The sequence below is a fragment of the Sander vitreus genome, chromosome 14 (assembly GCF_031162955.1).
Source record: "Sander vitreus isolate 19-12246 chromosome 14, sanVit1, whole genome shotgun sequence".
Lineage (NCBI taxonomy): Eukaryota > Metazoa > Chordata > Actinopteri > Perciformes > Percidae > Sander > Sander vitreus.
In genome coordinates this window covers 7929794-7947933 of record NC_135868.1, presented here as the reverse complement: position 1 = coordinate 7947933, position 18140 = coordinate 7929794, and the positions used below count along the sequence as shown (strand labels likewise).

The 18140-nt window shown below is 38.4% G+C and overlaps 2 protein-coding genes across 3 annotated transcripts in view; one reads left to right on the top strand and one right to left on the bottom strand.

The window, feature by feature from the left end:
• The window catches only part of nfatc1 (nuclear factor of activated T cells 1), a 40695-nt gene extending 33831 nt beyond the window's left edge, over window positions 1-6864 (top strand). Inside the window, exons 10-11 of one of the 2 annotated variants that reach the window (XM_078268139.1) lie at window positions 1444-1559; window positions 5283-6864. In XM_078268139.1, the coding sequence (XP_078124265.1) occupies window positions 1444-1544 (101 nt within the window). In that variant the 3' untranslated portion in view covers window positions 1545-1559; window positions 5283-6864. The remainder of the gene's footprint in view (window positions 1-1443; window positions 1560-5282) is intronic. The other variant, XM_078268140.1, reaches the window with a different exon arrangement.
• An 8483-nt stretch (window positions 6865-15347) lies between these two features.
• slc52a3-2a (solute carrier family 52 member 3-2a) lies at window positions 15348-18037 on the bottom strand. The gene is made up of 3 exons (XM_078268508.1): window positions 17034-18037; window positions 16047-16170; window positions 15348-15902 (listed from the first exon to the last, which is right to left on the bottom strand). Exons 1-3 carry the CDS (start codon window positions 18023-18025, stop codon window positions 15693-15695), a joined length of 1326 nt encoding a protein of 441 aa, XP_078124634.1. The 5' UTR covers window positions 18026-18037; the 3' UTR covers window positions 15348-15692.
• Window positions 18038-18140: the final 103 nt, after the last annotated feature.

Sequence of the window (18140 nt, the reverse complement as noted above, 5' to 3'; positions counted from 1 at the left end):
CGGTTCCTCTGCAGTATTGTGTTATTACAGGCCGGATCATGTTGACGCGTTTCGGCCCTTAATGAGGCAAACAGTGCTGTCCTGCTAATTGTTTGGGAGTTCCTCGTTTGTCAGGGGTTTCCTGGTTGGAGAGCCGGGCTGTATCAGTCAGCTCCAGCTGCTGTGGACCTCCATGGGACAGGAAACCAGTTCCTGGATTACTTCATATCAAACTGCACCTTCCTTGGTCTTGAATAACTGCAAAGTGTGAGACAAATTAACTCCCTAACATTGCAGTGCCTTGTGTTAAATTAATAGCAATGCAGTTAGAGGTGTTTGTGGGGACACTATATTACATGCATGATTTAATTATGAGCACAGATTAATACTGTTATATGAATAACCACAAGTATTGTATATATTATATACTGCATATTCATGTTCTTTTTTTCCATTTAGCCTATATTGTTTAATAAGAAACCCTTTCCTATACTTTTTGTTCTCAGCTGTAGTAGTCTGAAGTTCATTCTTGACCTTAGCAATGGCAGTTGAAGAAACAATATAACCACAAGGTCCATTTAGTAGCTGTTCTGGAGCTTTCAATCATATTGCAATCATATCACTAATGAACTCTGAACTTCAACATGAACCAGAAGTCCTTAAAAAAAACATGAAAATTTGAACCTAACAACTAAGCAGACTACATCCTCTGATGAAGCTCATGATAGAAACCTCCAGAACAGCTACTAAATGGACCTTGAATTGAGATTGTTTTTCAACTGTATTAATTATGTTATCTTCAATTTTGACTGATTATTTAAATAATTTTTTTCTTAATTAAAAAATAGAGAACCTTTTCATCATCCCACTCGCGGCGTTTACTGATGTTCGCTTGTTTGAAGCATCTCTATCCCTCGACTGTCTCTTGAGCGAATCGATGTGACCGAGAACACATGACACAGATGTCACACTGGTGCTGAGCCTATTTTTAGGACTTTGTTGCAAACACACTTAGAGATCAATAGATTGACTTTTCTTCAATTAGATCCTCCACATCAAATGTGACGCCGCAATGAAAAGTGGGCCATGGCAACGGACACATAAACAGTAAATGTAGTGGCCTCAGTGGGGCAAAAGATAGAGTTTTACTGCCTGGCCTTCCTTTGTTTTTTATAACGGAACAAATTACTGAATCCTGTCTTTTTATTCTTTCGTTATCATGTGAAAACCGTTCCACCACATATGGCACACGATGATGCGTAAAGGCAAATATCTGAATGCCATAATTCATCCGCGATTTTGATAGCTACTGGACAGGTGACATGATGTGGAGGTCTGACAATGTCTTGATGTCCTAAATTTACAGCCAGCGTCCGGGCTCGATGTGTGGCGCGTTGAGAAGTCGTTGTACTTAACGTCCCCTTGAGGTTTTTGAACTCAAAGATTATATCCTTCCACCTCCAGATGCGCAGAAGGTCAAAGCCAGATCAAATAGAGGAGAGGAGGTCAGTCAGTTCAGTCTGGGCCGGGAAGAGCACACATGGCAGCGGAACGACACGCTGTAGGAGGGTGGAGATGAGGTTAGAGTGTTTATTTCTTCTGGTTCAAGTATGTCTTTTTGGTGATATTGGTCATATTCTCACATTCACATGGCTGGTGGCAGCATGCTGTCCTGATGATGAGCTACATTAGAAAGCATCTTGCATCACTGTATACACAGAAATATTAGCCATTCTAATCCTACTGTTACCACGACAGAGTTACAACTGACCCTGATAAAACTGAACCTAGTCTGGAAAATCTGGAGAGTTTAGGTTTAATTCAGTCAAGTCAAACCTCAGATTTCATTCTCTCCTCTGTACTCTAACAGATGGGTTTACCCATTCATCCATGATGTATATTACACAGCTAAACTAAAGGTCAAAACCAGTGGCTTTGCATGTTTTAGCCCTTTGCCATAAAACACAAATACAACCTTCTGTTTCACTACACAAGCAATATCGGCTTGCACGGCCTGAACTTGTTTTAGATTGTTTATTCATATTATTATTATCAACATTTCACCTCTATTTATTGATAAAAGTTATGTTATTGTTGCATGACAATGCAGCAAACCAGACAAAAAACAAAAGTGGATATTCATTTATTGTTTTTTCTTGTTTTAAGGGAGACATATCATGCTCATTTTCAGGTTCATACTTGTACCGCATTTTGGGTTTCTACTAGAACATATTTACATGCTTCAATGTTCAAAAAACACATTTTATTTCTCATACTGTCTGCCTGAATACCTGTTATCATCACCCACTGTCTGAAATGCACGGTATTAGCGTCTGTCTCTTCAAGCCCCCCTCCTGAAAAGCCAGTCTGCTCTGATTTGCTTGTAAGAAAAATATGCAAAGCTAGTTCTCATCGGGCAGTATATTCTATTGAGCTTGCGTGTGACATAGGAAAGTGAGACACATCTGAATGGCTTGATGCATCTCATGTTTTCTGATCTTGGCGACCCACAAAAACTGATTGGGTAGTCTTATTTTACAGTTTGTGGGTTGGTAGGCACTCCAGATACGCTGTATGTGCACAAGCATGTCCCCTTTAGAAATGGTTTTGTTGGCCAGCCTACTCTAAGATGTATGAGCGTCCTTGAATGCACCATTATTGAGTCTTTAATCCCTGCTCACAACAGCATTCTGACACAATATATAACTTCAACAAAAAAAGCAAAGGTGCAAAAATAGTCAGTCACAGTTGATACTGCATTAGAAATAATGGGAACCAATGGCTGCCTGCAAGGTAGAAAAAGCAATACAGAAATGTGGTACATGATATATAATAGTAGTAGTAAGACAGATAAAACGTGTAAAACCACTGGGATTGGTCCTTTAAAGGGGTACTCCAGTGATTTAGGATTGCACTTCCATAAAGTTAGGGGCCTCACAAGAGAGAGATTTTTAAAACGAGCGGCGTAAATTAAAGCAGCAGAGGCCGAAATAGTAAGTCCCTAGTAGGTGTCAAGCTTCAAAATCACTGGATCCTACATTTCCCATAATGCCACCAATAGTATAATTTTGTTTGACCTCTTTCTAAATTTTTAGTCTTCCAACCCAACACCACGTAATCATTCTGTGAAGATGTTATACATTGTTTCGGTGGAGTTCCTCTTTTCTTTTCTTAAGATAATTTTTTGGGCATTTTAGGCCTTTATTTTTATAGGACAGCTGAAGACTTGAAAGGGGAGAGAGAGGGGGAATGACATGCAGCAAAGGGCCACAGGTCGAAGTTGAACCTGCGGCCGCTGTGTCAAGGCGTAAACCTCTATACATGGGCGCGTGCTCTACCAGGTGAGCTACCCAGGCGCCCGGAGTTCCTCTTTAAGATTAAACTTCTGAACATGGATGATGAGGTTTTGTGGCCCTCTCCTAAATCAAGAGGAAGTGATTTAGAGCACCTGAATAAAAATGTCACTGCCATCTTGACGAGTATCTTCCACGCTGCCAAGTTTTTCACGAAGACACCTTGATGTGAATCTCACCCTGTCTTCATAGCCACGTAATAGGTTCAGTGTGTTTCTGTGACACAGTGATGTGAGATCGCTGCTGGACTTCAGATATCAAACCTCTCAAGAGACCTTCCTGTTGCTGTATTAATAGCTATAGTCAATCATCGAACCAAATACATTAACTTAATGTCTAGACGAGTGTAACATATCGCTCTGGGTGATTTGTTGTTTTGCACCCACACTTTCAGTTTATGTTATTTTAAGTTTTGCTTGACTTGTTTTTTTTACTCCCTTAAGGCATGATAACACATTTGTATTGTTTGTTTTTTTTGTTTTTTTTTACCATGGCAGCCTCCTCCACTACTTGCGAGGCACGTACACCCTGTCATCTTTTTTCGTGATAGGAAGCGAGTGGTATTTCTGGTAGGAAGCGGCTATGCCAGTGCTGGGTCACCAAGGGAAAGGCTGCTCTGCTGTCTGAATGAAAATAAACGTTAAAAAAGTAATTCCATTGTGTGGAAGGGGAATCTCAGGTTTCCAAGGCTGCTTATCCAGCGTCCAGTCAGACAGAGGGAATTCCTCCCATCGGCCTGCTGGCTCGGTTTCTCGGGGGCCGGATCCAACCAGGGGTGTTCCCCTTCCCCTCTCACATTTCTCATCACTGTGAGAGCTGAGAAAAGAAAGAGGGCCTGATCCTGAACCTGGAGGCTGATTAGAAAAAGTGTCAAGCTGATAAGAGAGGGACAAATTGTGGAGAATCTCTTCAAAGTAATAAATGAGTTCACAGATAAGAACGGTTAAAGCTAATGAAAAATGAACCGTCTCAATCCCCTTTAGTGAGGAAAAAAATTTGTGATTTTTCCTTTCCCTTTGTTATCAGTACATAGATATCTATATTATCTTTTTCCTGGTTAAGCTTCAGTCAGCCTGCTCTGTTGCTTTTGGATACCCCCCCACCCCCGGCCCCATCAGCCAAAGAACACAGCTGATAAAAACAGATAAACAAGTGCACCTGGATCCTTTAGAGACAGCAGGAGATCATCTTTCTTGATAAAAAGAAAAAAAGGTCTGGGGATCTCCACTATAAAGTGATTATATTAGGTTAGTTCAGATAATTGTTCACAGTGGTTTAAAATAAAATATTAACGCTGCACTGAAATATCTTTTATGTGGCTGATTGTGTTAGTTTTTACACTTTGGTTCACTCTCACCGCTCTCATCAAAAGTTGTTTTCATGTCAAATCTAGTCCCCTAAAAGTAGTTTTAGATGTTAAGTAAACATTAAATATTCATGACCAAATAAGCAACAATCAAAGTTAAAGTTTTGATGAAAAAAAAACTTCCTCCGCTATTACTAATCAAAAGGTTAACAGTCAAAAACGTGATGAACTTTATCAGTTTTAAGTGACACTGTCCTGGCAACACAAGTTAATAACTCATTAACTGTCGTCAGATTTTGAATCAAATGTTTCTAAATTCTGATTGGTGCATGGAAATATGTGACATCACCTTTTTCCAACAGAGGCACGCCCACTTCAAACCTGTGAGAAGAGCAAAGAGCAAATCAGAAATACAGATACCTCTAATGGGACGTGAGCGAAACGGTTCTAACATCGGCAGAGCATGTTGTGTTCGTGTCAGATCCTATCGCTAGCAAGAAGAAGCTAATTGAGAAACTAGGTTTTCAAGGGCTTTAAAGATATTACATACAGCTTTTTACTGCACGCACACACTCAGCATGGTGACTTTACTTCATGTGGAGGTCACAAATACTGACCGCCTGTTTTTCTCTTTTCCTTTGCAGTCAACGAGATCATCAGGAACGACCTGTCGAGCATCTCCGTCCACAGCCATGCGTAGTTTCCCGTTACCAACTAAACTGACACAGGAAACAAAAAATAAAGGGAAACACCAAACAGAATTTGACATTGTGCTTTTCATGCTTGGACTATAGCGTGCAGGAAGCAGCAAAAGGAAATGCAATGAGAACAAATGTAAATGTATTGTCCAGATGACCAGGGTCCAACGTGTGCCTCGTTTTTCATATATTATGCCTTTACACAGAAATGATCAGAGGAATAAATCACAGGACTGACTTTTTTTTGAAGACGTGTAAATTGAGTATGTAGCAACCAAACCTGCCACCCCCGCAACAAAGTATGCTTCAGAGGACCAAAAGATGCTTTCTATGTCTTTTTTGCTGCGGTTTATAAATTATTCAGTGCCTATGAGTTATGACATTTGTATATACAGCATATGTAGTGCTTCAGTTTGCATATCTGGCTTTACAGAGAGACAATTTAAAAGAGAAGTGCCTTTTTGACTGGAAACAGAAACGTGGCCCGAGTTTGGCTTCACATGTTCATCTTCAAAAGATTAAAGTGAGATAATGTAACAGTATGGGATAATGTTAAATGCTAAAAGACAGTGTCACGTTAGCACAAATAGAGACTTGTCATTAGCCACCCATTAGCCAGACCCAGCGAGGCTTTAGTAACAAAACCCCTGAGTGTAGTGAATTGATGAATGGTGTGTTATATTTCTCATGAGTTTTTATTTGTCAGAGAAGGAATGTGTTGTTTCAACTTTCAAAAGTTGCATAGTTTCACTTTAAATCATATTTGGTTAGCATTTGTTTGGACAAATTAAGTTAAAATTATCGAATACATTTTCTGTATTCACAACCAACATTAAGCACTTAACCACTGAACCTGTGGTATTACTTGTAGTTTATGTCATTGAGGCAACATGTTACTGTCACTTAGTCATAACAACAATAGCAAAACTTTTTAGATGGGAAGTTAACATCTTTACGCAGTACAGAAAACCATGTGTAGTCACAGAATAATGAGTCTTTTTATGTCATTTGTGCATACTGACTTGAAAAGAAGATGAACTGTGGAGTAAACTGTTGGCTGCAGTTGACTTTTAGCAAAAAAGAAATCATCTCAGTTTTGACAAAGCTTGAAGCTATGCAATATGCCGGTCGTCTCTCAAAGAATGCAGTTGAGAAGTTCTCTAATCCAAAGAATACTTAACAACCGTGAACAGCAATATACATATATACATTCTTTTTGTTTTTGTATTTTCATATTTATTCTCTTAGCATGTGCTCTGTTTATTCATGTTCATCATACAGCCTCTTACATGGTTACCTACAGTACATACTGTGGTTTATCTACTCGTATGTTTGTGCTCTTATAGTCAAACTGAATGGGCTTACACACTTTGTTCCCAGTTTTTATTGTATGTATTTATGAGTCTTAATCCTTGTAACTGAAGCCATACTGGAATGTTTACTGACTAGGTTATTGTTAGTCTACAACTCATAATTCTGCTTTATGACCTATTTTGTGTATTTGTCAATAAATAAGCCTTCATCTCTTTCCTCTGAATGATCTGTTTCTTACATCAATATATACTCTGCGTGTCATCACTTTACAACAGAGAGAGAGGAAGATGCCTTTAAATTATATTAATATGGACAACACTATAACGCATCATGAGATTCCTCTGCCTCAAATATACTAACATTTGTTCTCTTGGCACAGCAGTAGCTCAGTCTGTAGGGACTTCTCTTGGGAGCCAGAGTGCGGATTGTGAACTGGTAGCTGGAAAGGTGACGGTTTGGCTTCTGGGTACCTGTCCAACGGCCCTCACTCTGACCTCTCTCCATTAGGTGTTTGAGCCTAATGTGTAAAAAAAACAACAAAAAAAACACAACAGTGTGAAAAATTGTAATTTCCCCATGTGTTATCAATAAAGTATGTCTCTTCTTCACAGTTCTTCTCTGTAGTTACAGCTGCACTGGTCAGGATTTTATGTTAAAGGCCATACCGATGGTTTTGCATGTTACATATCACATACAATGCAAGGCTCAAGAGTCAGCTTATGGATTTTCTTACTGTACAAAAACAAATAGAAACTGAAGGCTGAATAGAGCAGTACTGTAGCCACAATACATCAGGTAACTCTTACACTTGCACGCTTTATGCTGTTTAAGTCGACTGAATACTATTGTTAGTTATTCACACTCTTAAACAGATGTGGATCATGAGTACTGGTACTTGATTTTTTAAGTCCAGCCTTCAGAATTCAAAGCTCTTGTTGCACAGTTAATATCATATATAGAATACATGGCTAAGAAGCAGCTACAGTCTGTAGAGTAAGGCAATAATCTGTAAAATTGTTCAAAACAATTATTAAAGAATATACATGTAGCACAGAAAGTAAATAACTTTCAGCATTTTATTGTTCCAGGCCTACATTGTAAGCAATTGTGGTAAATTTACAACCAATTTTCAACACTAAAATACAGTTTTCATGTTAAATAGTTTAGTGCAATGCATTGTGGGCTGCTTAACTTGGAGCAACAGGACAGATGCCCTAAACAGTATGCTGATATTTTAAATTACAGGACACTACAGTATTTTATTGAAACTTGAGTGTTGACTGGGGAATTTGGAGCACGGTCAGAAGTTTGATACGTTAGTCTTTTAAATTGACGCTACTGCTTTTGGTCAATTTTCTTTAAAAAATACAAAAATAATGTGCCATCAACTCCTGGAGGGACTTCAGGAACCATCATTTGGATAGGAGATTTTCCGCAAGAGGACGCACAATTTAGATGACATGTGCTACATTGCCAAAAATGTTTGATATCAAACTGATGCTCTGGAGCTTATCTAGCTAGAGATTTAAACATGTCATTTATCAGTGAGGATTAGATTTGAATAGCCAAAACAATATTACTTTTGGGTGTTTTTTTGTTTAATTTTGGTAACATTAGCCGAACGGCTGCATCCGAGGAACAATACTTGCTAACCGGTAAGCGAGGCCAATCGGCAGATGGAGGCAGCAGGAAAATAGCATTATACTGTACATTCCTGGTTGTATAGTTTATTTATTATTATAATTATGATTGTTTGTTGTTGTTTGACAGTGGCAACACTGGAATAATGCTGCAGAGAGGAACAGCGGCTACCAAAGTGATGGTCATCTCTCCTGGATCCGCAAGAACTAAGACATAAAAACACAAGCCTACCTCACAGGACTATTTTAAGAGGTAACCTGCAAGTCTAGCTCACAGTGGCACAAGTGCCTACCTTACAGTTTCATCCCTAAATGTTTTTATTGATGCAAAATATTGATGCATATTGTCAAAATGTTCTGCTGTACTATAATAGTTTCAAAATGGCCTTAATGCACATTTTCAAAATGTTCTTAAGTTTGTTTTCCAAATGTGCCAAAGATGTTTGTATGCTGAATGTTCTTACTCATGTGATCAAAAAGGTCGTAATGTTCCTTAAATAGTCTTAATAGTGTAATTTTCCAAATATTGCTAATGATGTGTATTTGTTGCCTTGGTCCTTTTCTTAGACCCATTGTGTTATTCAAGGTAAAGCTTAAGTTACTGGATAAATCACTTATGACAAGAATTTGGTAAGTGTTCAAACTTGTCTTAAATAAAAAAAAAAGTCTAACTATAGGTTATGCCCATCACGTTTGGTAAGGGTTAGGGGCAGTCTCTGATGAGTAATTTAAGAATTTAAGTTTATTGCCATAGTCTAAAGCAGACACTACTAGGCTTTTTCTGTTTGCTACTAGAAATCTCTTCTCAGTGTCGTCCAACAGGGTTTATTTTCTTTTTTTACATTTTTTGAAAGTAGAAGTATTCATGTTGACATTGACATTGCTCTTTGAAATAAAGGTATTTGATTTTGAAGTTTTTATTGCTTATTTTGCATAATATTCACAATAATGCATATCTCAAGCAATTGTCTATAGCCCTGAGAATAATGAAGTTCATTGCAATCAATACTGATTGCAATGAAGACTGATATTTTAGGAAACTGTTAAATTTAGATATTGTATTATCTACTGTCCCTGTCTACAGTAAACTGTGAGAAGTTGAAGTAACAACCTAAACAGAATATTATTGTAATTTTAATAATCACAGAAATGTGCTGCATTTATTTTTTTACTGTATTAGACTGTGAAATCATTTAACAGTGTGAATACAGAAATATTCTGTATTTCTGGTTTACAGACTACTACCGTAAAGTCATTTTACGTATGAATACCGTAAAAATAACGGTATACTGCTGGCGTCCCTGCTGCCAGCTCTTTACTGTTATTTTATAGGAAAATTATTTACAGTGTACTTTAAGCAGCCAAACAACAATCAAGATAGATAACTGATTACTTTTTGCCTGCAAGAAAGTGTGATTGTACTGTAGCTTCAAAGAAGACTTCGTCCATCGCCAGTAGGGCTGCAACTAACAATTATTTTCATAGTCAATTAATTTGTTGATTTTTTTGTTAGGTTAGTTGTTTGGTCTCTAAAATATCAAAAACTGGTGAAAAATGTGGATCAGTGTTTCCCAAAAGCCCAAGATGACGTCCTCAAATGTCTTGTTTTGTCCACAACTCAAAGATGTTCAGTTTACTGTCACAGAGGAGAAAAGAAACTAGAAATATAATATATATATATAAATATTCACATTTAATTTGTCTTAAAACAAATTGACTAATCGATTATCAAAATAGATGGCGATTAATTTGAGAGTTGACAACTAATCGATTAATCGATTCATCTTTGCAGCTCTAATCGGCAGTGTTGTAATGTAACTGTAGCCTACTTAAGTAGAATTTTCACGTATCTGTTCTTTACTTTATTATTTCAATTTCCGGAAACTTTGACTTTTACTCCACTACATTTCCCCTAAGCATCTTAGTTACTACAAAACAAAATCAGAAGAAATTTGTTACACTGGAAAAAAAATCAAGTTTGGCAAATCATTGCTCCTAAATTGCCAAGATAATACACCCTCCATTCCAGATGGTGACCTAATGCCTGTTTGTTGCCAAGTAGCAAAAAAAGAAACAGAGGCCAAAACTAAAGAAGAAGAGGAGGACGCATAATGACTGATAGCGTCATGGAAGCACCTGCTGCAGGCTCTGCAGCCATGGTAACAGACGATGACCACCCCAACGACAGTGGGGATGAAGATAACGTTACACACCTTTGGCCATGAAGTTCATAATCAAAGTTTTTTTTACTTCTAATACTTAAGTACATTTAATATCAGAAAATTACTTTTGATACTTTAATACAGTAAATAGCCTATCAGACACTTTAAGACTTTTACTCAAGTAATATTCTAAAAGGAGACTTTAAGTCATTTTCTGGTAAGATACTTGTATTTTTACTCAAATATTGCTTTCAAGTACTTTATACAAGGCTGTCCATCGCCAACATGCACAGCATCTTACTCCTCCCTGCGTCCATAGAGGTCACTCTCTCACTGGAGATTGTTTCATCATAACAACTAAGGAACATTCATTCCACATTAATCTGCATGATCTACAACTCCAGTCAGAAAACAATTCCACATCAAAAAACCTAATATCTTATATATAAATATATATAAAGCTTTTTCTTATGATGTGATATTACTCTTCAAGGCCTCTCCATGGCGGTGGGTGGATGTTGTGTTACGGTGCACACTGACACCCTGTGGTCTGCAGGATTTCTGCAGGACTTTTACGCATTGAATGACTCTCTGCGCTGGCAAACAGATTATTGGTGTCTGTACTTTTTCATACCTGAATGTGTCACAGCCAGATCTCTTGACACCCTGCTATGAAAATCAGGGCGTGATGGATTCGCAGTTTGTTGGTTTTGCTTGGCTGCCTTGCACCTATCTCACATCTGTTAGGAAAATCAGATGGTATTTTTCCTCAGATAGTTGATTATTCTGCAGGTCATTCTTTGTTAACACCCGAGCAGCAGCTGAATACACCAGGTAAGCTCTGACTTCATGAGTGTTGAATATTAAATTATATATCATTACATCATTATAATTGACGGTTCAAGTTTGTTTTAACACGGTGGAATATGAAACGTTATTTAATTTACTGTGATGCTGGAATATCTAATCACAAATGCAAATGTTGTATCTGCTATACTTCCTTACATAAAATAAACTTCATTTAAGTCCTAAAAATCGTACTTTCTCAAAACAAATATAGAATTTAACCAGTACAGTGATATTATTTTTTAATAATTATTCAAGAATAAAGTGCCATTTTTCTATAATTCACTGCAATGATCTGTTTTTTTCTGTCTAGTTTCAAGATACTATTGTGTATTTTTTAGAATAAGTAAAATTGTATAGAAAATACTGTACTGATAAAACGCTTTTTTGGCAAAATTACAAGGTCAAACACCTTCAGGCATGAAGGAATCAGAGGATGTTTTATGAATTTTACAGAATTTATTTTTGCAAATCTGCAGCTTCCTTTGCTTTTATATTAAAAGGTAAAACTAAGATATGATATGCAGTTTTAAATGTCAATCAGCAGCTTCTCTTTTTCTTTCAGATCTAATCACACCAGTCTGGAAAGATGGAGAATTTATTCAGAAATGTCACACTCAACTCCAGCGAACAAGAGCTCTGTCATCTTGGACTGGAATATGTTGTGGTTCTCTCACTCATCGACATCATTACTTTTCTCGTGGGACAACCAGTGATTGCCAAACTGCTGTGGCTCGCCTTCACATCCAAGAAGACTACAGATATTCTGAATTGTAATTTAGCTCTCTTCCACAATTTGCAGTACTTGATTTCCATCTTGCATTTAATTGCATTGTTTTTGCTGCCACACAGCCACCTACAAATCCAAATGTTTCTGTTGGTGTATGTAGAAATCGGAGGGTCAATGAGTTTGTCTTTTATCTGCCTGGAGAGATATGCAGCTGTGATTCACCCCACATCGTATCCTCTGCTGAAGAAATACAGATGCAGGGAGGTTTGTGCTGCGACAGTCTGGCTCTTTTCTGTGCCCATTGCTTTGGCGAGCGTTATGGCTCCAATCGATCCCCCCAACATTCTCTCCTTTCTTACACAGTTCCCATGTTATGTGATGGTGAGCATGACTGCAATGATGGTGCGGTGCAGCTACAGTATTGTGAAGACACTGAAGAAGTCCGGCCCAGGGAGAGACGAGCTGCATCCTGCCAAGAAGAGAGCCTTTAAAATTGTCTGTGCCACCTCAACCATCACCTTGTTTTGTTACGTTCCCGTTTCTCTTCTCCAAAGGTCTAATGTGGGTGCAAATATAGAGGTATATGACTGTATAATACTACCTGTATGTATAAGCTTACTGTCTGCTGCGAGTGTTGTACATCCACTCATTTATCTATCCACCCAAGGGAAGTTGGCCCCCTGCCTAAAAAAAGCCAGATGATTTTCTTAATCTTCTTCTACTTATATGAATAACAAATAAGTAAACAAATAATATATATATATATATATATATATATATATATATATATATATATATATATATATATATATATAGAGAGAGAGAGAGAGAGAGAGAGAGAGAGAGAGTGAGCAAAAAATATGGAGCAATTATCTGATTGGTTGTGTTTAATCTTAATGGGACGAGCCAGGGCAAGTTTGTACCCTAAATGATTCATCAATTGTGCAGGTTTCTGCATCTCATGCCATTATAGAAATTACAGAATGACTAGAGTATGGAAAAGATAATCAAATGATGATATGATGTGAAAATATTATGTAAAGTAAGAGGACTTCAGATTTTAGAAAAGATTGTGTGTGTTGATTAAGTGTTTCTTTTGCCCTGTGCTGGATGACTGTGATGATGTAAATATGGAAATAATGTTTTATTTGTGTGTTGTATATTACATTGGAAAAAAATAAATAATTTGATTACAGACCGAGCTGTGGGCATGACACCAGACTTTGTCTTTAAGTTTAATATACACCATATGGCCATAACTATGTGGTTACCCCTGTCTTCATAGCTTTGTATACCTTTGGTCTGGGGGCAGTTTTTGACGTTTCGGGCCACTGTAGTTTGTCCTGCCTTTACTGGTGCAACAAAGCTAGTAGAAAAGTGAAGGAAATGTCAATCAAGCATAGTTTGTACACATCCACAGAGTTATTAGATGTATTATTATCAAGTGGGTTTCATTGTCTATCTTTTTTTGCGTTAATTATGGCATTCTACCCTGTTTCCTATGTCCATTATCTATTTTATTGTCTATTTTCACGTGAAGTACTCAATGCATGTAATTTCTGTTATTGTAAAGCACTTTGAGCTGTATTTTCTTGTATGACAGGATCCTATACAAATACAGTTTCTATTACAGTCATCTATCTATCTATCTATCTATCTATGAAATGTATGTTCAAGACATTCTGTTGCCTGATTGTCCAGTTTTGTGTCCAAACTGTGCATAAAGATGCGAATTATGTAAGTAATGTTTGGATTATATCTTTATAGTGTAATATCATATCATACAATAAACAATATCATTAAAGCATGTTCACATGAAAAATCAAAAAGAATAATGTGATTGCAGATGTATTGTTATTACAAATCATAACACAACTTGCATGTGTTTTTTATGACTACTAGCCAGGTGTAGTTAACAGATGTTGTTAGTCTTACCATAATACACTGAACTGTAGGACCAGTCACATATAAACAGAAAGGTATAAAAAGGTTCAACCAAACTCTTGACAAGTAGTACTGTTTAGTATAGTTTACTCAAGTACGGTACTAAAGTACAAATTTGAGGGGTACACTCGAGTATTCCCATTTTATGTAACTTAATACTTTTTCTCCACTATTTGTCTGACATTTAGTTACTTAACAGATGACATTTTTTCATCGCCTTTTGTCCCATATTTATAGTTTGTTGATGTTAAATGTTTGTGATAATCTGAATGATGAAGTGTTCCTTTAGGTGTTGAGCTAATTCTTCTACTTCTTACGTAAGCTAAACAAAGTCTTTAAAAAGTCTGATGACCACTGTCACCAAGTATGATTCCACTATGTTGACCACCTTCAAACTGAGCGTACAGACAGGAGTTCTGGAAAATTCTTGAGTCATGAGTTGCACCTTTCCAACGTGCAACAATGTTGGAGAACTGCATAGTGGGAGTCCACACACTTTGTACATTTATTGAGAACCAGTTTTTACGATTTCTGTACTCTGCAGTAGAGGGACACTTTATTGGAATATGACATCCATCAATGCAGCCAATGACTCCAGGGAAGTTTCCATATTCAAAGCACGCCACCTTGCAGCATCAGGAAACTTGATGTAGTCGTCCTTCAGTTCACATATAGCTTTGCACACTTTGTGGACTATTTTGCACACAGTTGGTTCACTTACGCCACACAAATCGCCTGTTTCACGATGGAAGGTTCCACGTGCCAAAAACCTTAAGGTGATCAGTACTTGTAGCGAAGGAGGGATAGGCATTCCCCTAAAAGAATCAGATGAAAGCCTTGTCTCAAGCAGACTAATTTTGTCTGCTGCAGTTGGTTTGTTCATGCAAAAACGGTTACAAAAGTTGATTTCATCAAAATCATTCAGTGGGTTGCTCCTGTCCATAACCACCCTTCTGTCTGGTCTAAATGGAGCTCTTTCATCTTCATTAATATAGTCCCGGTAATCCATTTTCCTCTATTGCTAAGGTCAACCTGGAGGCCAACATCAATTAATCTGAAGTTAAACCTGCCTCTGGCCAGGTTTAGTTTAAGCCTTAACTTAAATCTAGACTAGTTCTAATCAGACTTCTAGAAATCAAACTTTGTAATTCAGGACTAGGGAAAGTCTGAGACTATTTTAAACCATGTCTGAGAAATTCAATTTCAGTTAGTCCAGCTTAAATCTCCAATTTAGTCTATGATTAGTCTTAATCAGTGTCTGGGAAACCGCCCCATACACTTTGGGATGTCGTCATGTGAGTTTGATGCATTGCTGTAGATTAAACTAACCAACAGTATATAAAGGACTTAAAATGAGCACAACCTTAAACACCTACAGCAGTAAAATGAATACTTTCACTTTTTATACTTTAAGTACATTTAGTTGGCAATACTTACAAACTTTTACTTAAGTGAGGTTTAGAATGCTGGACTTGTACTTGTAGTGGAGTATTTTCACAACATCAGTAAAGTGTTCATCCTGTCTAAACAGCATGGTCAGTAGGCTACAGCTATTATAACTTTATGTACCTCTATCTTTGTGGTTTGCTTTTCTTGTAAAAAGTGGACGTTCTCAAATGACAGGTTCAGATTCAGATGTTGCAAAGTATATAAATCATGATAAAACCTGTCAAGGCTTTACTAAAATCTGCCTCCAGTCTCTTCTGCGTGACTTGTTCATTTAGGGACATTTGGTGTTGCATGGGTCCCCTGATGAAAAGTAGCTGTACACACTGACCACTGGGAACATGGTCACAGCCCCCAGCAGAGAGCCCAGTTGCACCACAGCTCCACACCACACGAGAGCGCTGTGGCCCTCGTCGCGCAGGATCACCCCGATGATCACCTTCACATAGGACAGAGTGAGAACAAACAGGATCCAGGCCAACACCTGTAGAGGGAGAGGCAGCAGGTGAGTTTTGAAACTTAAATATTTGCATTTTTGATGCCTATATGTAGTGTTTCAGTAACATTTATACAAGTTAGGAAGATAATGGAGGTAATTTGAGCAAATGAAGCCTGACAGTGTACTCACAATGATGACACCCCCTGATGTTTCATTAGCAAGGAGTGGACATGGACTCAGCACTGCCATGCCCATTATATAAGCTCCAACACCACTGCCTATCACTGTGAGAACTCCCATCAACAGCAGCGATCTGAGAAATGATGCATTACTTTTTTTAAACAATTTAATCCATTAGCACAAGCTTATAGTCCAAAAAATGTATTTGTCCTACTCCAGACGTGTCTGTAAAGATTCTTAAAATGGGGTTTGAGGCTACCTAAGGTATAGAGATTTGCCACTTCCAGCTTCTTAATTTTAATGTCTTTAAAGTTTAAACTTTTTTTTCTCCTATCCCAGAATGTATGTGTGGTGTAGTCAGACCTTACTCCACAGCAATGTGGAGATAGGTCTGGCAATGCGAGACTAATTGATAATAAAAATACTTGCAGCTCTGCTGTGGTGTTCGGAGAATGATAGAGTTTACACTTTATCTTGATGAGCACATTCTCATATAGGCAATTTAGTTCTTCTTTTAGGTTCATGTAGAAAAAGACTTACATAATTCAATCTACATGATGTATGTGTTCACATACAAGGGATCTGACTTATTGTTTTAAAAACTAGGGGGAAGAAATCTAATGCAGCCTTTTCCTAATATAGAAATCAAGTTTTTCAAACCTTTTAGAGAAATTTTTATTATGTATTTTGCACTTAAACCTATAATAAAATAACACTTTAGAAGAAGTAATAATATAGAAACCTGAACACATCCACATTTTATAACTTACGAAGATTACAAAAAGAAGTTACTTATTTTATATAAACTTTCTTTCTTTTCCTTAGGTTTCTTCCTTCTTTTTTTTGGAGACTTTTTTTCCTAATGCAAACTGATGGTCTAGGATAGAGTTGCAGGCTGTCCAGATCATGATTATTATTAGCTTCAAAGGCAAATTTGTGATTTTGATAGAATAAAATGGACTCATTTAGTCAAAGTGTATTAAGCTGCACACTGACCTAATAGGGAAGAACATGGCGATGAAGCAGGCGAGAGGGTTTGCCACAGCAGCCATGGTGGCTGATAGGTGATAGGCCTTGTTCCCGTACGGTAGGCATGAGTAGGACTGCACCGAGGGAAGCACCACGTTGGTCAGAGCGTTCACCCAGGCCAGGATCACAAAAATATAAAACACCTGCGTCCAGCTGTAAGAGCCGGTACCAAAGCTGCTTCTGCGCTTCTGGATTGCAGATTGGTATGGATCCATCATGGGCTTCTGCTCGGCCCACATCCTGTTTCTGTTGGTGTATTGACCGCTGGGATGCTCCCTGGCCACAGATGGGTGGTAGTTCAGCAGTAGGAACGCCACTAGGCACACCAGCATCATGGCACTGAGGAAGAAGAAAAACACCTCAGCGGAGAAGTTGGCTGGCTGATACTGAGCCTGGAGGTCAAAGGTCACCGAGCTGTCGGAGGAGTTCAGGGTGTGGTTCAGAGACTGGGTGCTGTTCATACAGTGGACCACTCCAACTCCCTGAATCAAAGCCACTAAAGCGGGCAGCAGGCCGCTCACACCCTCCCCAATGTAGTAGGTGATCAGATACTGAGTCTTGAGACGCATCATGAAGGGCAGGAAGGTAACGGAGGAAGTGCAGTCGACAGCAGCGAGGAAGAAAGTTAAGACAAAGAGGGCTACACTACGAGGAACACCCACCACTACGACAGTCTCCTTCCAGAAGAAGCCCAGCAGGAAGCTCGCCACAGTTCCCAGGCTGATGATCACATATATGACGGCTGCTTCATTCAGGGCGCCGGGCCGGAAGCGATGCATCAGGGTGACAAAGAGAGGCCCGATGTTGGCTATCTGGATGAGGACGGAGAGGTACGAGGGCAGGTACCAACCCTCTGGGATCTGGGGGACCATCAGGGGCAGCTCCACCCACAGGCCGTTGATGGAGACCCAGGAGCCCATCCCGAACAGACACGCCAACAGGTGGATGAGAAGGGACATGTTGGAGGTGTGCTTCTGGAAGTAGAAGATGAAGAAGGTCATGAAGCAGAACATTATCTCGTTAGTGTCGTCCCAAAACTGAATTTGAAAACTCAAATCTGAAACTGTCCTCATT

What these genes read in the sequence shown, in the direction of transcription:
- slc52a3-2a (XM_078268508.1), bottom strand. Translation starts at nt 18,025, where the DNA reads ATGTCCCTTCTCATCCACCTGTTGGCGTGTCTGTTCGGGATGGGCTCC. An exon ending in GCCATGTTCTTCCCTATTAG is followed by an intron (nt 16,171 to 17,033) that starts GTCAGTGTGCAG and finishes ATCATTTCTCAG; the next exon opens with ATCGCTGCTGTTGATGGGAG. An exon ending in CATCAGGGGGTGTCATCATT is followed by an intron (nt 15,903 to 16,046) that starts GTGAGTACACTG and finishes CTCCCTCTACAG; the next exon opens with GTGTTGGCCTGGATCCTGTT.